The sequence below is a fragment of the Notamacropus eugenii genome, chromosome 5 (genome assembly GCF_028372415.1).
Source record: "Notamacropus eugenii isolate mMacEug1 chromosome 5, mMacEug1.pri_v2, whole genome shotgun sequence".
Lineage (NCBI taxonomy): Eukaryota > Metazoa > Chordata > Mammalia > Diprotodontia > Macropodidae > Notamacropus > Notamacropus eugenii.
In genome coordinates this window covers 456,376,967-456,397,793 of record NC_092876.1, presented here as the reverse complement: position 1 = coordinate 456,397,793, position 20,827 = coordinate 456,376,967, and the positions used below count along the sequence as shown (strand labels likewise).

Here is a 20,827-nt window from a genome sequence, read left to right as displayed (position 1 = left end):
CCAACAGGGGAACACAAGACATAAAGAAGTTGAAAAGTAGATTCCAAATTTTTTATTAGATCCTAATTGATTCCTAATTTTATAGCATAAGTTAAAGGATTTAAAAATTGACTCAATGACAGACTCTGAAAGATGAAAATGATCATTCAAAGATAACAATGGGACCAGTAATTTTATAGGTATAGAGAACTTCTAGTTGAGGGAACTCTCTCTTTCAATACAAATCACTATCTTTTTTCTACAACCAAGTTGTGCAAAGAGTAGGAGATAGACTCATTAAGGCCATCATTTTCTAGCAAAGGTATTGAAACATAGCTGATGTATACAAAGGTATACATCCTCCAGAAATCATTTGAGGAAAATATTTATTTCTTTTCATCAAAATGAAGAAAAACTTTTTTTAAAATTTCATGTTAACAAGTAGTCATTTCTTCTGCTCCAGATTAAGCTCATGCCCCTTGGTTTTGGACAGTTCATTTCAAGTCCTAAGCATATCATCAGAAACTACATCTATGAGCTAGATATTTTTTCTTTAAAAAAAAATGAGACAGCAATAGAGTCAATGTCTACCATTATTTATCTCCATTTTTTAAAATTGTGCACCACATAAGTATTTTTTTTCCTGGTGACTATGTTGGGGGTGGGGTGAAGGAGGAAAGAATTTTCCCAGTGGTTTCTATGCAGCTGCTTCAGTGAGGGCTCAGTGTGGAGTACGGTTGTTATTGTCCTGAGGGGCTAATTCTGCCCTTTGAAGGGGGAGGGTTGGGAGCATTCATGGTTGTAGGAGAGGGTGGAGTGGAGTCAGTGTTGGGCTGTAATTGGTGAAGGGTGGTTTTGGTTGTCTTGGAGACTGTGGGGAGGATAGGATGTGCTCCATCTTCTGACACTCAGGCTGACTGATCACACGTCCCTTACGGTCATTCCATGGCTCTCTGGTCTAGAGCTTTCCTTCTAAAAGGAGGAAGATTTACCAGATATCCTGCATAATTAATCAATCAATAAGCCTTTATTAAGCTTCTACCATGTGCCAGACAACGTGCTGGGATCTGAAGATACCAATATAAAGAATGAAACAATCCCCACTGGCAAGGAGCCTACATTGAAGTGCTATGAACTTTATAGAAAAACCATTATTTTTCTTTTAAAAATCTTGTTCCTAAATGTATAGTCCTTTGATTCCATGAAAAATGAAAACTGAATTTGGGGAATTTCTAATGATTCTCTTATTTGTACCTCATTATGTGTAACAGAAGTGTTCCTGAAAACGTAATATCTAAATGATACCTTTGTAAACAAAAATATACATGAAAGGGACTTCGTATTTTAAAATATCTGTGATAAATCCTTTTGTAGATAATTACTCTCTATCAGGTTTATAAATACAGATTTTTATATATTGGGTTTACTGGAAGTTAAATATACCTCTTTCTTGTTGGGACAGAGGATAATTGGTCCTGAGATTTTATCAGTGTGGAAACTGCCTCCATAGTTTTAGCTTGTCACTTGATTTGTATCTCTTAGGGATCTCTCAGGACACTATGTTGCATGACATGTCCATGGTCAGATAGACAGGATGGTCAGGGAGAGGATTTGAATCCAGAACTTCCTGACTCGAAGACCTACCCTCTATCCACTATACCACACTCCATCCTTGGGTGTCTTCATAGATTTATAACCTCTGAGAGTCATAAGGGACCTTATGGATTATGCAGTCCAATCATTTTCAAAGTATTTGTAATAGAAAAATATTTCTCTTTTAAAAGCAACTTCAATAGAACTCTTGAAGTAAAATATTTTTGAAAAGTATTTAATGCCAGATACTGCTGATATCTAAGAAATTACTGGCTTCATTTTTCTTTTAAATAATCTTGTACTTTCAAATCGTTTTGATTTCAGATAAAGTAACTGCACAAACAACTGGGATGAAACTTTCAATGCATTTTATAACCAGCAAAGATGTTGAATATGATAGCTCACAATAACTTTACTTCCATAAGCCTGTATCTGTGGGGATTGTTTGAATTCATCACAAAACTTCCTTTGTTATTTTCTGGTTGTCAGCCAGGTACTTCAGTGGGTAGTATACTGGACTTGAAGTCAGAAATATCTGAGTTCAAATCCACGTCGGACACTTACTAGGTGGGTGATCCTGGAGAAGTCACTTAACCTCTCTTTGCCTCAGTTTCCCCAACTATAAAGTGAGGAAAAAATAGCATCTCCATCCCCGAGTTTTTGTGAAGATAAACTGAGAGAGTGTTTATGGAGCAGTTAGTACAGTGCAGAATAGGTGCCATATAAATGTTAGGTGCTAGTATTACTATTGCAAATTTAAAGAGTTTTGTCTTTAAAGTCACTGTTTTATCTGTAAGTATCTTTGTAAATTTACTGGAATTATGGATTCTCTCCTCTCATTGGCATGCTTTGATCAGTCATATAAATTTAGAGAAGCTGGGTTAGATTTATATTGCTTCTCATGCAAAATTTAAATGTAAAAATATTGGTAAAATGTTCTGTGCATCAAGATCCCTATCAGATGATGGAGATAGCTAGCATCATAGTTGTACATCTGTAATGGTAATAATAGTAGTAATAATATTATCTACATAATGCTTTAATGTTTGCAGTGGATTTTGCATTTATTATCTCATTTTATCCTCACTACAACCCTGCAAAATAAGTGTTATTGTATTTCCAAAGGTATATAGAAAATTTATTCTGATAATATATTTTATCACCACTTACCTCAAACTTCCAGGCTTATATATAATGGGTCTTAAGGGCTAAGGTACAGACCAGAAGCCTCCCTGCATTTAAGTACTAGATACTATAACATACCACCACCATCACTACTACTGCTACTACTGAGGTAGGTGCTATTTTTACATACAAGGAAACTGAGGTAAACAGAAGTTAAGTGACTTGAGTAGGGTCACACAGCTAGTAAGTGTTTGGAACTGGATTTGTGCTAACTCTTCCTGAGTTCAGTGCCAATACTCCATCAGCTAAGCCACCTAGGGACCTGACAGAATGAGCAGATCTTTAAACTGCTGCTGATTTTTACACAAAGCACTAAATCATTATTGTGAGAAACAGATTAAAACCTAAACCAGAAATTGTTAATTTGTGATCCATAGGCCCTACATTATATAGAGTCCTTGACCTTGAGTAGGGAATTTCAGCAAAGTGGGTTTCCTTTATAATTCTAGGAATTTTACTTTATTCATTAAAAATATTATTTGGAGAAGGTTTCTATAGGCTTTGCTAGAGATCCATGATACAAAAAGGCTTAGAATTTCTGACCTAAACTGACAAGGAGATTCTAATTTGAGGCTAGCTCTCAAGGGATGTTCTCTCTAGCTTTCCTTCAAGATCAAAATGAACAAGAGATTTGGTTTCAATGATTCATTTGGTTTTATTCTAGAATATACTAATTAAATTCTTCACTATTGAGAGGGTTTGATAGGTCAGGTTGTAAGGCTACTCACCTCCCACTGACATTCTTGGACAAGTCATTCAGTTTTAGGAAACTGGAATTAGACTTATTCCCAGAAAAATATTTCAAAATGTAGCAACATTTTGGGCTTTTCAAAAATAGTTAGAAGATAGCAAACATTGAAGAAAATAAACAAATCTCACAGAAAATTTATCATTTGCCCAAGGTTGCGTTACTCACCTTTGTGACTGAAGTATACTGTGTTAGAAAGTAGATAAAAGTATTAGAGTCAGACATAATATCAAGAGTAGAAAAGCCCACATAGCTATGACTTACTACATGAGATGAGACGTCCTCAAGGACAATTGCTCTGCCACTCTGCATATTGAGGCTTCTCTGGCATCATTTTTACTTTCCATTCATTATTTTTACATCACTGGATCACTTTTTTGACACTGCTACAAATTCCACTTTTCAAGTGGAATTCATATTTAAAAAAAAAAAAAAAGATTTTCAAATTGGTGCACAAGGTTGTAAAGCCAGCTCAGATTAGAAATGAAATGAACACATGCCTGCCATGACTGAGTTGTGAAGAGAGACCCAAATTTCGGTGTTTAAACCTTTACCTGGTTTATTTCTTTGCCTCAGGGAGATCAGAATCTGTTGCAGAGGACATAGTGTTTTATTGTTATTGAGTGACCCAAATTATTCTTAAGTATTTGTTAATACTGAAACTACAAGGAATTTGGGGACTTGGCTGTGCGTTGATGAGGGACTTTATAAGATTTTTTGCTTCCTCTTCTTTTCTTGAAGAAAACAATATTTGATTCACTTTGGGTCCTAGCAAATTTCTTTGATAAGCCTTGAGAAATAACTTTGAATGCAGGATCCCAGGCTTTAAGGTATATACCCATATACCTTACTATATGTTATGTACCCTAATATGTTTTAACAATATATACCTTAACATGTTACAACAATACAACAGTCCATATATGAATATGGATTGCTGATTTAATAAAAGCAGCAATTATGTGTCTGTCTCTTACTCATAAAGGTGAAAATTTAAGGAGAGAGATATGTTATCATTGTCACAAACACTAAACTAGAGGACTCATTTACCTGAAATGTCTTCTGCAGTTTCCAGTGTGTTCCCTTGTCATGTTTATCCTCACAGTTTTCTTTCCATTGCTGCCTGTTTCTGATGCACAGAAATGGCTTTGAGCGTATTTTGAATCTGCTGATTGTCCAAGACCCTCAGTTTGTCTTTTAGTTCTTTCATGGGACAGATTTCCCACTCTCTCTGCATAGGCTGTGTAAAGTTCCAGAGCCATTTGTGTGTGTGGATGCAAATCTGGCATTCCTTTTGGTCTTTTCATTTTAGTTCACAAAAGGAAGGATTGGAGAGTAAATGGCTGGCCAGAAGACTGTTTGCACAGCTGCATTTAGGCAGTGACCAACCCTTTAAACAGCCTGGTAGGAGGAGAAATGAATAGGAACTCTTGTTGCCTTGGTCATGAAGTTGCCTGGACACTGCTTTGTGTGGTATGAAGTCATTATATATGTTGGGTCAATGGTCTTTTTTGCTTCCCTTCCTTGCTTACTTTGGTCTCTCAGGGGAACAGCTAATTAGCTTCTCTGTCATTATAGTAATTAGAAAATATTTTTCTAGGATAAGATGACATCAGTAAACAACGCATGTAATGTGCCTAAAATTAAAGATTACGTAAACATCAGCCTGACAGCCGTCTAATGCAAAGATATGGGGGAAGGCAATATTGACACATCTGTCTCTTGTCCTCAGGAGCTGTTGCCTATGAAAGTAGGCTACCAAGCAATAATTTAACCATAAGAATCAGAACAGCGTTGAGCTCCAGTAAATAGTGGGTCAGCCTCAGCGTCAGACTCAGACAATGTATTAAGCTATGACTTGCAACTTTGCAAATAGCTTCTAAAAGTTAGTTCAGAGATTTCTGGCCAAAAAAACGGCAGTTTCCCAGATTAAGAACTGAAAGGGACCTAAGCAGTCAATCAATCTAACCCCTTTCATTCTCTAGGTGAAGTGATTGAGGCCTAGAGAAAAGCAACTTTCCTGGTGTTACAAGGGTAGTCATTGACACAGAAGGGATATGAAGTCCGCTCCTCTGTTTCCTATGAATTATACATGTTGAAATGCTGGTAGTAACAGAATAGGTCCTCATGATGGATCCAGTGTTCAAGAATATGACAGTATCGATGTATGTCTTTGACATGAATTGAGTGGTTTTTGTCTATTTGTTTAAAATTAGAAGTCATCATGTCAGCTTTATTTGCATAAGTTTGAAAAAAGAGGCTAGTTACATTATTGAACGGCTGCAGTTATATGTTCCTTTTTATAATTAAAGTATTTTCTTGATCATTCTCTTAGTGCTTAATGTGGCAAGGAGCCAGGATCTCAACGTGAAAACCCCAATGCAAATAGCAAATAGTTAATGATCTCCAGATTTAGTGAGTTGTCTAAGGATCAGGAAGGGAAAGTGTGATTCATGGTCATGAATCTACTAAACGTTAAATGAAAAACTTGAAACCATACCTTCCTAACTCCCAAGTCTAGTATAATATCTAATATATCTGAATGTAAAAGAAATCCTTGGGTAGTTAGGTGGTGCAGTGGATAGAATGTTGGACCTGGAGTCAGAAAGAGTTCAAATCTAGCCCCAGACATTTACGAGCTGTGTGACTCTGGGTAAGTCACTTAACCCTATTTGCCTCAGTTTCCTCATCTGTAAAATGATCTGGAGAAGGAAATAGCAAACCACTCCAGTATCTCCACCAAGGAAACCCTAAGTGAGGTCATAAAGAGTTGGACATGATTGATCAGCCACAAAAGAAATCCTAGTGATGGTTGGAAGACTCTACCTTGATTTAGGCCATGAGAGATTCTTCAATTTGTTGTTTCATGTTTTTTTCTCATTCTAGAAAACACAGTGGTGTTAGAGATCTAAGTCCTTACCTTACCTTCCACCAGAGCTGGCATGTGTCTGTATCACTTCAGTCTGACAGTAGGCTTTTCTCACAAAGGCTCTGTCAGACAGGTAGCACAAGTATATTCATCCCCATTTTACAGGTGAGAAAATAACCATGGAGTGGATAAGTGACTTCCTTAAGGGCAAACTGCTAAAGAGAAACAGAAATAGAACTCTGAGTCTTCTGATTCCAAATCCAGGACTTTTCCCACTATTCTAGCTTTCTTCCTCTTTCTTGTCCCCACCTGGTAGCAATCTGGTGCCTCTGGCTCTGACTCATTTCTGAGTTGGGTGGGTGGGGACCTGAGGAGAAGCTGGGTAAGAATCATTAGTCTGCGCAGCCCCCTTACTATTTGGTGTGTGCCACATACCAGACTTCACCTGAGAGGTACTGAGATATGGCATCCTCGGGGGAGTAGGGCTGAAGTACTAATGGCAATAGATGTAAGAAAAGCAGTTGTTGTAAAGTCTCTCATTTTTGAAGTGTTTTGGAAATGCTCATGGCAAGGGACCATCCTCTTAATGGCAAGTTTTCCTTCTCCCTTTCCAAGGGTTGTTTTCTAGTTGCTTCCTTTGCTTCATTGATTATGATTATGACAGAAGAGTACATAATAAGGCAGGTAGTGCTATTCAAGTTTGATAGATTTGTCATCCTTACTTTTGGGGAAAATTAAGAAGTATTTCCAGAATGATCTTTAACAGTTTTGTATTATGTTGTGCAGCAGAGAAGGATGTAATATATGCAAATAAGCTTTTACAGAAATAATATCCTCTGGGATAATTTTAAAAGTAAGCAACAAATATTTTTCGTGTTATTTAAGTTGCACTAATAAACTTGCCTAGCCTAGATCATAATCAACTTGCCCCCTAATGGGATGTAAATTTTACAGTGGAAATTTACTGCTTGTGGCTAGTCTCAGCATAAAATGTCATTGTCAAAGGAAAATTTCTCTTACATAAATCAGAACTGGTAAGCTAAATGATACGCTCGTGTCATTTAGAAATGTGTATGTGTTCATAGATGCATGTGAATATATACATATATACACACTTATCATTTTGGTTCATGAATTCATGAGAAATTTTGGAAGCCCATGTCTTTTCATTCCTTTGGTAAGTGTTGCTTGGCTAAGCTCTGTTTCTTGGCTGTGCTTTGGATCATGGTATTCATAACACCCTACCCTTACATTAATGAAATCTTAAATTGCATGTTACTTCATGATATTCATGTCATACTTCAGAGGGCAGTTGCCCCTAAGTGCTTGAGGAAATGACAGTTTGTAATTTGTACAGGGCTCCTTGTGTTAATAACACTTCTAAGACCTTAGGTTGTCATGGAAAAAACTGTTGGGGATTTTCCTGCACCTATGGCAAGGATTTTTAACCTGGTCCCCTATCCCAAAGATCCATGGAATGATTTTTTTTGGGGGGAGACCATGTACTTGGATGGGAAAAAATGCATCTTTATTTTCACTAACCTTTGGTTTCCTTTTCAATTCCATCTATTTTATTTTATCAAAACATTATTGTGGATAGATGTCCATAAACTTAGCCAGATTGTCAAAGTAGTTTTGAAGCCTCTTGGGACATTACAACCTTACAGCCAAGAGAGAATCATTTTGATTCTGTGTGGAGAATTGGAGATTGTTCATACCAACTTCAAAATCCTTGCCTTGTTATTTTATCCTTTGCTTAATATACTAAATCAGTCATTGAATAACATTATGGATGGCATGTGATAGATGATAGATAGATAGATAGATAGATAGATAGATAGATAGATAGATAGATGACAGATAGATAGATAGATAGACAGATAGACAGACAGATAGATAGATAGATAGATAGATAGATAGATAGATAGATAGATAGATAGATAGATGGATGGATGATTGGATAGATGGATGGATGAATGGATGGATGCAGAGAGGCAGACAGACAGAGACAGAGAGAGAGCTCATGTGAGCATTTGTTAAATGTTTATTATGTGCTAGGCACTGTTAAGCTCTGGTAATATTAATACAAACAAACTGCATCCTCCAGAGGGATCCTCAGAAAGCTTACTTTTAAAATTAAGGAATATAACACATAAAATGGAGGTACAAAGCAGGATGTGTACTCCCATGGCATTATATGGAGATGGAGGAAGTATCATGCAGGCCCGCTTAATTCTAGGCACAATAAGGCAGAAATTCACCTATTAGATAAGACTGGGCATCCTAGGGGCAGAGTCCAGAGCTATGCAAGAGTGAGATGAGAATGATGATTGGGAAGTGAGGTGGGATCCTGGTTCCAGGTAAGATTAGAGGAAAGCTCACTTTCTCAGAATCAGTGGTCAGAGGGGCTAATTCTCTTTTGTTTTATCATTCAAGAAATCTTGTACATTTCAGTACTAACAGCAAGTCACATTTTTTTGGAGGGAAATATGTTCTGTTCAAGAGAATCTTACCACAAGGCGTTCTGAAATTGAGTGATATGCTTGGGGAGGGAATGTGAGAGTATATGAGTAATTGGCAGACACAGACTAAAATAGAATCTGTCCAGGGAATAGTGACCTAATTTTATTAACATTGATATTTTTAAGGAATTCCATAAGACCTATTTTTGTAAAGCCCATTCTGAAAATATTGACGTAAAAAAAGTCACAAGTTCTTTGGCAAGTGACTTGGTATAGATATCCTTAGAAATGAGAGGAGCTGCCATGCTTCACTGGTAGCATAAGAAGCAAAGAACTTCTGGCCCATGTAATAAAGGTGAAGAAAAATCATTCCTGGGTAGATTATCAATAGCTAGATAGATGCAGATACATATAAATATACATATATATTGATTTTAATATAGATATTAATATAGATAATGGATATAGCAATAAGAAACCCTGAACAGAAATGATAAGAAGACTTATTGGATATTATAAATAGACCTCAGGAGTTGCTTTGAGGTTAAGTTTAATAGCGGAGGAATCTTATTCCTATCTTGTTTCTGCGCCAGACAATTTCCACGTGGTCCTGTCCATACAGAATTGATGATTTGCTTACTGCTGAAACAAAATGAATTGTGTGTGTGTGTGTTTCATGTATTTTAGTCTTGACCTCTGACTTCGTTGGTGACAAGAGCTCCCAAATGTAGAAATTCCACCCATCAATGAATATTGGCAATTGAGCTGTAATTCATACTCTTAGAGCACGAGTTCTTTACCGGACTCAGTGAACTTGTGGGATTTTTTAATACTTAAATTTGGATCATTACATTTCAATATATTTGGTTTCCTTTGTAATCTTAGACATTTTATTTTATGCATCTAAAGACATGATTTTGAGAAGAGATCCTTGGGCTTCATGAGAATACCAAAGGGTTCTATAACACATTAATAACAACAAGAAAAGTTAAGAATCTTGTGTTTCTTTTTCTTCCTTCAGAGTTGTCTGGGGCATTGAGACGTTAAGTGGTCACTTAGTGTAGCAAAGGCAGGATGTCTAACTAGGTCTTCCTGATTTCAAGCTGACCCTCCATCAGCTTTATTATTATATTATTATTTTCTAAATTCTCTTCATCCTACTGCTCGCTATGCCTTCCATCAGGGGTAGGGAACCTGTGGCCTCAAGGCCACACATGGTCCTTGGGTGTGATTGAGTCCAAGTTTTACAGAACAAATTCTTTTATTAAGGGGATTTGCTCTGTGAAGTTTAAATCAGTCAAAGGGCAACAATTGAGGACCTAAAGGGTCACATATGGCCTCAAGGCTGCAGGTTCCCCAACCCTGCCTCCATAAAGCCATAAAATCACAAATTTGGCAAAGATCTTAGGTCAAATAGAAGAAGTCACACTTTGCCACTGTCTCATTGAACTTTCTCATGTATCTCATGGACTCCTATCATATGCCCTGCTAAGCAGCCAGCTTCATGATGATGGCTCCCTTGCCTTATTTTTCTTTACATCCCCAGCAATGCCCACCAGAGTGCCTGGCATGTGGTGCATGAAATAAGCACTCAGTGAATGGTTGTAGAATGTTGAATGTGGTCTACCCAGTTCATTACTAGAAGGGTTTGATGACAATAGCTTTGTAATATGTTTAAAGGTTGAAAATGTGTAAGATATCCTTGTTAACTCAAACCCCACTCCTCCCCAACCCATTTAAGTTATAATATTCTTGCCCATTTGTTTTTCTATATAAATTTCATTATGATTTTATCCGTTCTTGAGAGTTTCAAAGGATCATAGGTTTATATCTGGGAAAGACCTTTAAATTCATTTAGTAGAACCCTCTCATATAATTAAAGAAATTGGTCCACAGAAAAAGCATGAATAACTTGCTCAAAGTCATGGAGGGTAACGTGGTGAAGCTGACATGCAAGGAAGTGTTTTGACTCAAAATCCAACATTTTTTCCACCATGCCATACTCCCATTCTTTTGATTGATATAAATTTTATGGATTAATATTGAAGTATTGTCATTTTTCCTACATTAATTCTTCTTATCCATGAATGCTGAATGTCCTTCCTCCCTTTATGTCAGTCATTATAATTTAAATTCATCTTTATTCTGATCATAGGCATTTCTAGATTCATTTCCAAATATTTATTAGTTATTGTAAATGGGGTTTCATGATTTTTTTCTTGATTTTTGCTGCTAGTATATGAAAATCAAATTGATTTTATACATTAATCTTTCATTAACGGCTCTAATCCTGCAATTGTGTATTCAACCTCACTGAACAAATTAATTGCCTCCTTCAAGTTTTTAGGTAAGACAGTTATATTTTCTTTCCATGGCATTAATATGTCACCTGAAAATAATGATATTGTTAACATCTTATCCTTAGCATTCATTTCTCAGTTATCTTTTCCCTGACATTCGAAATTTCTAGAATGTCTAACAGGATGTCAAGTGCATCTGGTAAAAGCAGGTAGCCTTGTTTTGTACCTGTTTTTAGTGAGAATGCATCTACTCTTTCTCATTCCATATTATTTTGACATTTGAGCTCAAGGTAAATATTTTATTGTGTTGGGGAGAATGTCATTCTATTTTTCTTAGAGTTTCTATAATAAAGGCATATTGAATTTTAACAAGGGCCTTTCAAAATCAATTTATATAATTGTATGGTTTTTCTGAGTGCTTAGGGTTTATATGTTTTACGATGTTGATGGTTACATACAACTTTTGCATATTTTCTAAAAAATGAGCTTTGCTGTGATGAATAACTCAAAACAAATAATCTCTGCTTACAGGTATGAATTGGAAATGTTTTGTTCTTTGATTGCATAGTGATTCCTCCTTTTTCTCAAGTTACAAATACATAGTGAGTGGGTATACATGTTATTTATTACTTTTTATACTTCTATGAGATCCATACCTGTCATTCATAAGTGTGTATCTAGATGATATGTGATTCAGTTTTTAAAAAAAGACCTCTGGGTAAGTAAAAATTTAAGAGATTTGAGTACCAGGTCAATCTTCTCACTGGCTTGCTTTGTGATCTTGGGCAAGTTACTTAAATTCTCTGTGTCTCAGTTCCTTCCTTCTTCTATGAAATAATGGATGTGTGTGTGTGTGTGTGTGTGTGTGTGTGTGTATTATTAGATCTGCTTTCATATTTCTTAACCCATTATTGCTATTTTGTTTTAACTTTTCACTTTTATTCTATTGAATGAAAGCTTCACTTAATATATTTGCAAATGAAAGAGGGGGGTGAGAGAGAAAGACAGTGACAGACACAGAGAAAGACAGAGAAAGACAGAGAGACAGAGTCTTGAAGTAATTAGGAAAATCTGAGTTCAGATTCACTTCTGTTTACTAGTTCTGTAGTCACTGTCCAGTTATAGTCTCTCCCAGCCTCCCTCTGTTTTGATATCTGTAAAATGGGGATGATAATAACACCGACCTCACAGAGCTGTCATGACGCTGAAATGAGACAATACATTTAAAGCATTATACAAATATCGTTGATTATTATGTCTAAGGTTGGTGCTAGCTCTGACATCCTACAATTTCATGGACTTTTCTGGTAGTCCAATTTTAAATTCTTTCAACATATGTTTAACTGTTTAAAGTGACGAAATGGGAAAAGGGGGAAAACATTTTAGGGAAGGATTCTAGATTTGCACCTTTTAGGGGAATTGCTATATTTCCATTTGGGATTTATTGAGTCACTATGCCAGAATTTTTATAAAATAACCTGGGGAAAGTGAAGAGGAGGCAGGAAAGTGAGCTCTCTGGGGAGCCTTTGTTGGAGAGACCTGGATTAAAACAGACAAAATTCACCATTGTTAAAATACTGTTTTCTCATCTCTAAAGAGATTATAGGAGATTACATCATGACTCAGATATTTGACTTCCCACTTTGTCACACAGAGGCTCAGAAGGCCTCCATTCTTAAGAATAAAAATCAAAATCCCGTTTCTAAACTTACGCTCCTCTATAGCTATGAAATTCCAGGACAACATGCCATAAAAGGAGATAGTCTTCTAAAGAAAGGATTATAATATAAGATCTTATGCTTGGGACTTTTTCCTACAATAACAGCACAGATATAGCTGAGAACATCCTGAAAATGCCATTAAAGATTACTTTAAGGTTATTGTTTCATTTTCCCCATTCGCCCTATTTCTCACTAGTAAGAATTGCAGACTGTTCCCTAGCTCTGAAGTTTAGCATTACCTAGCTACAAGCAGACTTCCAGAAGACTTTTTCTGTTTTCTCCTTACATGAAAAAGAGTAGCTTTCAAAGGACCATTTTCAATAAAGTCTCAGAACAGTGATCAATGAATGGATTAGTGTCGTGTTATTGGCTGTTTAGTTACAGTAATGGGCGTCTTGTCTTTCATTGTTAAGAGGAACTTTCTCGATTATTGCTCCAAAGCCATTAGCTTGATTTGTTAAGCATAGACATGTTTATGTATGCATAGATAGATAACCTGAAATGACTCCATGAATAGCCCTCTCTAAGGAATTAACACAAATACCTCACTTAGATGAGTAAGAATTAGAAAGCAAAAATACCCATATGACACTAAAACTTTATTGAATATTGCTCTCCATTTCACATTTAATTCCAGAGGCATTTCGGGACTTTATGTTTGGTCTCTCAGGACTATCCTAACATTATTCACAATCTCAGAAGGCTGTCATCTGAGACCATACCACACTTTCCGAAGAAAAACACTCATTATTTAAATTTCCTGATTGCTTAAGCCTACAAAAATGAGTTTCTTCTATAAAGTATACAGTTAAAGACTGAAAACTGGAAGAAACTCAAGATACTAACAGAAAACAATTAATAAATTTATGCTAATAAGGCAATAAGATCTTGGCTAAAATGTCATGAAGGCTAGTCATTAATTAAAGTAAGAAAAGGTTCTGTCTCTGCGATTTCACAAGTAGAGGGAACTTCTGGGTGAGGAAACACTCTCTATCAATGCTGAGTTGCGCCTTCTTTGAAATTTTCAGCCTCAGAGAATGTGTAGAACACTGAGAATTATGTAATTGTTCAGTGTTAGACACACCCACATCCGCACCCACACCCATACACACACACACACATGCACATAGCTGCAAGTCAAATCCAGATTTCCTAACCACCTCTTTATCCACTTTGTTGTACTGCCTCTCTGTTCTTTTAAGTAAGATCAGAAAGAAATCAATAATTATTGGTTGATTACAAGGCACTGTTACGGTAGATTTGAAACTTTGTGCTAGGCTTGGATAGAGAAGCAACTTGGTTTCAAATTCCATATCTGGCATTTATCATGTTTAGTCTCAACCTCTCTGAGCCCAAGTTTCTACATCTGTAAAATGGGAATGTAAGCTACAGTTAGGTTGAATCTCACAGGGTTGTAAGGATTAAATAGGATAATTGATAATGTGTACAAAATGCTTTGTGAACCTTACAAAACTCAATTAAAATCATCATTATGACTGAAATGAATCAGTTAATAACATATTTTTGCATAATTAAGAGTTCGTATCAATCTATAATGTAATTGAATGAACAAGATTAATTTTATTTGGAGGTAGTCAGGGCTAAGTGACTTGCCCTGAGTCATACAGCTAGTAAGTGCCTGAGGCTGGATTTGAATTCAGGTCCTTCTCACTCCGGGATCAGTGCTCTTTACTGTGCCATGTAGCTGCCCCCAAATAATTAAATTTAAAAGGAGATGGCAATCATTTTATTAGGAGTTCAGAGGAGAGAAATCATGTCAAGATATAGTGGTGGGAAAATGCTCAGTGGAGGAGGTGAAATTTGAGCTTGAAGCTCCAAGATTTAAAAGATGTGAGTGGACAGAAGGAGGAAGAGGAACGCCATTTGAGATAGCTGGTGCATCATGACCAAAAGTACAAAGATGAGAAAATGTGATGTCCATGGACAGGTTATAAACTTATTTTAATGAAATGAACTATCTGAGGGCGGAAGAGGAGAGAAAAGACTGGAAATGCAAAGTGCTTTTAATGCTAAGTTGGGGAGTTTCTACTCAGAAAATAAACATTAAGTACTCACTATATGCCAAGTATTGGGGATACAAAAAATAATAAAAACATACTCTCTTCAGGAAGCTCATATTGAATAGAAGAGATAGCATGCACATATCTATATCTATCTGTCTATCTATCTATCTTTCTATCTATCTATCTATCTATCTATCTATCTATCTATCTACATATCTACCTATCATCTATCTATCTTTCTATCTCTCTTTCTTTCTGTCTATCTATCTATCTATCTATCTATCTATCTATCTATCTATCTATCTATCTTCTATCTCTTTCAGTTGTGACAGGAGGGGCCAGAGGAAGACATCTTTCAGAAGGTAAGAGCTTAGCTAAGGAAGCCAGGGCAGTCAGAAGGTGGACGAAGGTAGGAGTATTTAAGTCATGGGAGATAGCTAGGGAAAGGCCAGGAATGACCATGAAGAAAATGAATAAAACCTCCTTTTCTTTATGGGAAATAAAAATTTGGGGAGACAAAAGACAGGCAGAGATTCTCCATGTGATGTGTCATCAAAGAGTCTTTGAATATTTGAATGTTATGGACGTTTAGCCTGCAATTTTCATATGATATCATAAGAGTGAGAGCTGACAAAATTTGGTAAATTAAGTTGATTGAGTGAATAAACTCCTTGAAGACATTTTTGCGTCATTTTTGTCTTCAGACCACCAATGACTAGCACATAGTAGGTATTTAATGAATACTTGTGGTTGACTGAGAACTTAATCCGGTGTGCTTCTTCACAGATAGATGACAAAACTAAACTCTCCTCACCTAGGTCATCCAATTTTAAATAAAGGATCCTTTCTATTAAACAATAAACAAACATTTGATAAGCACTTACTATGTACTAGGAACTGTTCTAAAACCTGAGGATACAAAGAAAGATGCAAAAAAAAAAAAAATCCCTTCCCTAAAGAAGTTCTCATTCTAGTGGGGAGAAAACATGGATGTAACTAGGCATATGATATGTACAGGGTAGATGAGAGCTGATATATCTATTGATTTTTTTCTAACCATCCTTTTTACCTTTTCTCTTTTACCCTACACTGATATTTCTGAATGGATTATGAATTTGAATGAATTACTTCTTTCCAGGTATATTCTGTGGAGAAAGGAGTAAAGGGTAGCTAGGTGGCAGAGTGGATAAACTGTTGGATCTGGAATCAGGAAAACCTGAGTTCAGGTTCAGCCTCAGACCCTTACTAGCTGTGTAACCCCGGGCAAGTTACTTAACCCCATTTGTCTCAGTTTCCTCATCCATAAAATGAACTGGAGAAGGAAATGGCAAACCACTCCAGCATCTCTGCCAAGAAAATCCCAAATGGGGTTCCAGAGACACAGACACAACTGAAACAACTGAACTGTATTGATCAAGTTTCTAAACCAATAAGCTCCTTGAGGGTAGGGACTATTTCCCTTTTTGTCTTTCTGTGCAAGTCCCTAGAACAATAAATACTAAATATCTGTTTGTTGAAGTGAATATAATTTGATATTAGGTTGATAATGGTTAAAAATGTCTCACGGCAAGAAATAAAAACCACTTTTGATTGATTTTACTACTGCTACAGGTGGGTGAAGAGATGTTCCACTTCCCATAGTGTGTTCAATCATTATCAATTTGTTTCTTCTTCTCGAGTCTCATTTTTTTCTCTTCTAAAATTCTGTTCTATGTTTATTTAATAAGGAAAACCCTTTTTCACATTGATACCATTTTTAAATTAAATTCATGATTCGCTGCTTAAATGGAAGGCTTTCTAACCTTAAGAACGTGAATGAAATTTCTTGACTCCTGTAAGTCTTGTGATTTTTCTTGGGGGCGGGGTGGGGATCTTTAACCTGGTTCTCTAAGCCTCTCTAAAGTTACATGTGTCACAAGGAGTTCACTCTACTTCTTTTTTGGGGTATTTAAAAGCGGCATTATTAGTCCAAAATTTCAGAAACATACTGAATTGCAGGCCTAGCTTCAAATGGGCACATGCATACTTACTATTTTTACCTTGCATCAACTTAAAATACTATATTCTGTATTGGAGCATATTTTACTGGGTTGTTACTTGCCAAAAATAATGAAATATATAGACATTGAAAATATTTTCTTGAGGTTTTAAATTTAATATTTTGTGTTTTTCTTGTAACAAAGAATCATTGTAGCATTTCATCCATGTCCTTTTTCTAAGTCCCTTTAAAAAAAAAAGCACAGGAATTTTAAAATTGAGCTGGTGATATAACCTCTTCTGACATTTTTCTTTTAAAAATAATTGCATAGCATTCTCTTACCCAATATCGTTTTCTTCTCATAATAATTAGTGAGAAGAAAAACTAGGGGTGGAAGGGAATTATCAAATTGTTGAATATATAGTCAAATTTGTAGACAGTTGTTATCATGGATGGCGGAGTTTGGAATTTGAAGGAAATAATCCCCCATCTTCAGGATTATTTTGGCAAAAGCAAATAGGTTAGTGGTTATTTGCAAACATGGTATTCAGTTTCTTTTCTTTACTTATGTTGGAAGTAAAGAAGGTTGAATTTCATAGATCATCATGGCAATATTGAATAGTTACATATATGTGTGTTTTGAGTTTGGCTAAAGATTGCAGACAGGGAAATTTCTCATTAGCTGAAAATTAGATAATTATGATTTAAATGAAATGGCATACAATCAGTTAGTGTTTTACAAATCATTATGTATTTACCATACTAGATTGGGAGTCAGAAAGTCTGTGACTCACATGTTGTATTATGATCTGTTGTGTTTTTATTTCTGTCTTTGAATCTCTAGCATATAAGATGGTGCTTGGCTAACTCATTGTATTAATTTATATATCCAGTGATTGCATAGATTATTTCCTTGATACCTCATCTTCTCTAAATATAGAAATAGTAGATAAGCAAGTAAAACTTGGCTAAATAATTTGATGTCTTTAATTACAAGATTTATGAATTTATACTGGAAGATTCAGCTACATGGTTAAGTATATGTGAAGGAATTTCAAGAAAGTTACTATACAGTATTTTTGTTTTCATAATTTTCAAATACAGGAAAAAAGAAACTTTTAAAATAGTTAAGGAACTAATAATGATATTCTGACGGACATAGGATTGCATTAGTATGGATATTCTTTCAACTCTCCATCCCTTCTCACTTCTGTGAGATGTCGATGTTTTTCTGCAAATCCTCCAGATGCAATCTCTGTTCAACATATTAGAATTTTCTATCTTTTTCCTTTAACATCTGGAATGCCAGTATACCATTAAGGCAGAAAATTTATTATATTCCAGTCTTGCTGCATAACTTCTCCATTGCCCATTCAATGTCTTCTAAGTGAATCTTTGTTTATGTCAAGTCAACAAGCAATTGTTAAGCCAAGCATTGACCTTAGTAATAAAGATAGATCTGCCTAACTCATGATCAAGTCCCTTCTTAACTCTTTATAAGAATCTACTTTTACTTTATACTAACCATGACATTGTAGCCTAGCTTTGCTCAATTCTTTCATAAGTAGTTTTGCTAAACTGTTATGGTCATTTAATGAATAATAGTTGTGTGACTGGCATTGTATTGGAGGTGGGGGCAAATGGGCAAAAGAATGAAATCAAGCTAGCCAACACATTTTCCATATTTCCATTTTAAGGGCTACCACTCTTCCTTAAATCTTTTCATTTGATCATATATAATATGGAATGATTATTATCTCAACTTGTATTCTCTTGCACTTATTGGTGGTGTTCACGTCTTTTCTTTTTTCTCTTCATTTTTCTACATAGGCCTGGATGATTGTCTTCAGCAGTACATTAAGAACTTCGAGAGGGAAAAGATCAGTGGGGACCAGCTGCTTCGAATTACCCACCAAGAACTAGAAGATTTGGGAGTCACTCGCATTGGCCATCAAGAACTTATATTGGAGGCAGTTGATCTACTGTGTGCACTAGTAAGTTTCTCATAGAATATAACACTTGTAAGAAGAGATACTTAATTTTTTATCATTAATATAATTTTATGAGAGTGGTTTGTATATTCATCAAGGGTATTTTTGGTGAGCATGTTAAAAGACTTCAGAATGAATAGTCCACATTAAAACACATATTTACCATTTCCTGATTCATTAAAAGATAAAAAGAATGAATAATCTGAATGTCCTTATTGTTTGTTGACAATTTAAAAAAAATTAGAGCAAAACACCACCTTAAAATCTATCCTCCAACAAGGCAAGTCCCATGTCCTTGCCCAAATTATGTAGGTTTCAAAAGATGTAATAACTGAGATAACACTATTCAAAGCTCTCCAATTATTAATATCAAGCGAAGCAAGCAACAGAGAAATATTGCCAACAGTATTCAATTCACAGTCACAGTTGAAGAGGAATTCCATATAAATGGTGAGGGCCTTTAGTTGTTCCTGTTTGCCTTTGACATTTTGCTTATTATGCAAAACCACAGAGCTTCAAATAATCATTCAAAAAAATTGGATACCTAACTATTCAATAAAATCTAGATTCTAAGTTCAGATTATCTAAATCATTATATGTATTTAGCTAGATAGCCTATGGAACACATAGACACATTCATAAACATGCAAGCACACACATATATGTGCACCTTCACCAGACACTACAAATAGATAATTAACTAGGTCCAGAATTCAACAGGAAGAGGACAGTGAAATGGATTTCATTTGGGAAACTGCAATGATGACAAACTTCTGCCTTAAACAAGGTACATTTTTTAATAACAATGTCCTTCCATTGTTTTGTTTTTTTTTACTTAAGTATCGTTTTTGAAGAATTGACCTTGAATATCAGCCAGCAATCAGTGGGGAGATGCATGGTGGGCTGAGAAGTCTGTAGCACATTAAAAAACAATTATTAAGGAAAGTAGTATTTGAAAAAATGCCAAAGAAATAAAACTAGGTCTTGATTAAGGTGAATGATGAATCCCATGAAGTGGTCTCATTATTCTAATTCACACTGCATATTTCCATTGGGATGGAATGACATTTTACATACATAATTATAAGTAACACAAAATCCAGATACATGCAACCACTTTACAGGATTCATTATTCTCACTAATCATGTGTGTGAGTTGCAGAGGCCATGTAGTGAGAGCTCAAGGCGACTGATGAACAACCCACAAACTGGATTAGATTTCTCATAACATCAAGAGAGTGTGCAAAAGGTCTCCGGTATAGTGGGTGAAGCCCCTGCGGGAAACTCAGGGAAAGATATGGAGGAGAGTGACATGGTATGTTCAGGAATGACTACATTATGATCTTCATCACTGAAGGAAACACATATCAATGAGACTGCAGATCCTTTGGAGTATTAAAAATATTAATAAAAGTAGAAAAAGAAACTGAAAAAGAACTTATATTCCCCGAACCCTTATCTGATGGATAGCATCCTTAAATTTAATAGTTTATAGAACCTAAAGCTTAAAACTTCAACCTAAAGTTTGAGCCTTTAACAGTCTTTTCAGCTCCAGGTCATTGACTGTTGCTGGTTAGAGGTAAAGTTTTGCTGCTCTGTAAAAATTTTATTACCAAAAAGGTTTTTTTTTAAACATTCATTTTTTTAAAATTTTACTCATTTGCCTACTTCTTTTCAAGTTACTACTTTCTACCCCATCCATTGTTACATCTTCAGTTTGACATAGATCTAGAAATTCTGAATATTTCAGTAAGAGAAGAAAAAGAAATTGAGGGAATAAACATGGGTAAAGAAGGAATAAAAATTTTCACTTTTATAACTAAAATGGAAAACTTCATTAAATTAAATAATAATAAATAATAATAATAAATAAAATTAGAATAACTTCATTAACCTTGCAGGATGTAAATTAAAACCCACACAAATCATCAGCATTTCTATGTATTATTATACCAATAAAGTCCATCAGGATGAGAT

The 20,827-nt window shown here is 35.5% G+C and overlaps 1 protein-coding gene across 13 annotated transcripts in view; it reads left to right on the top strand.

The window, feature by feature from the left end:
- CNKSR2 (connector enhancer of kinase suppressor of Ras 2) overlaps positions 1-20,827 on the top strand; it is a 327,007-nt gene that overhangs the window by 40,676 nt on the left and 265,504 nt on the right. For all 13 annotated transcript variants that reach the window (XM_072615299.1, XM_072615298.1, XM_072615297.1 and 10 more), the window contains exon 2: positions 18,690-18,853. In XM_072615299.1, the coding sequence (XP_072471400.1) occupies positions 18,690-18,853 (164 nt within the window). The remainder of the gene's footprint in view (positions 1-18,689; positions 18,854-20,827) is intronic.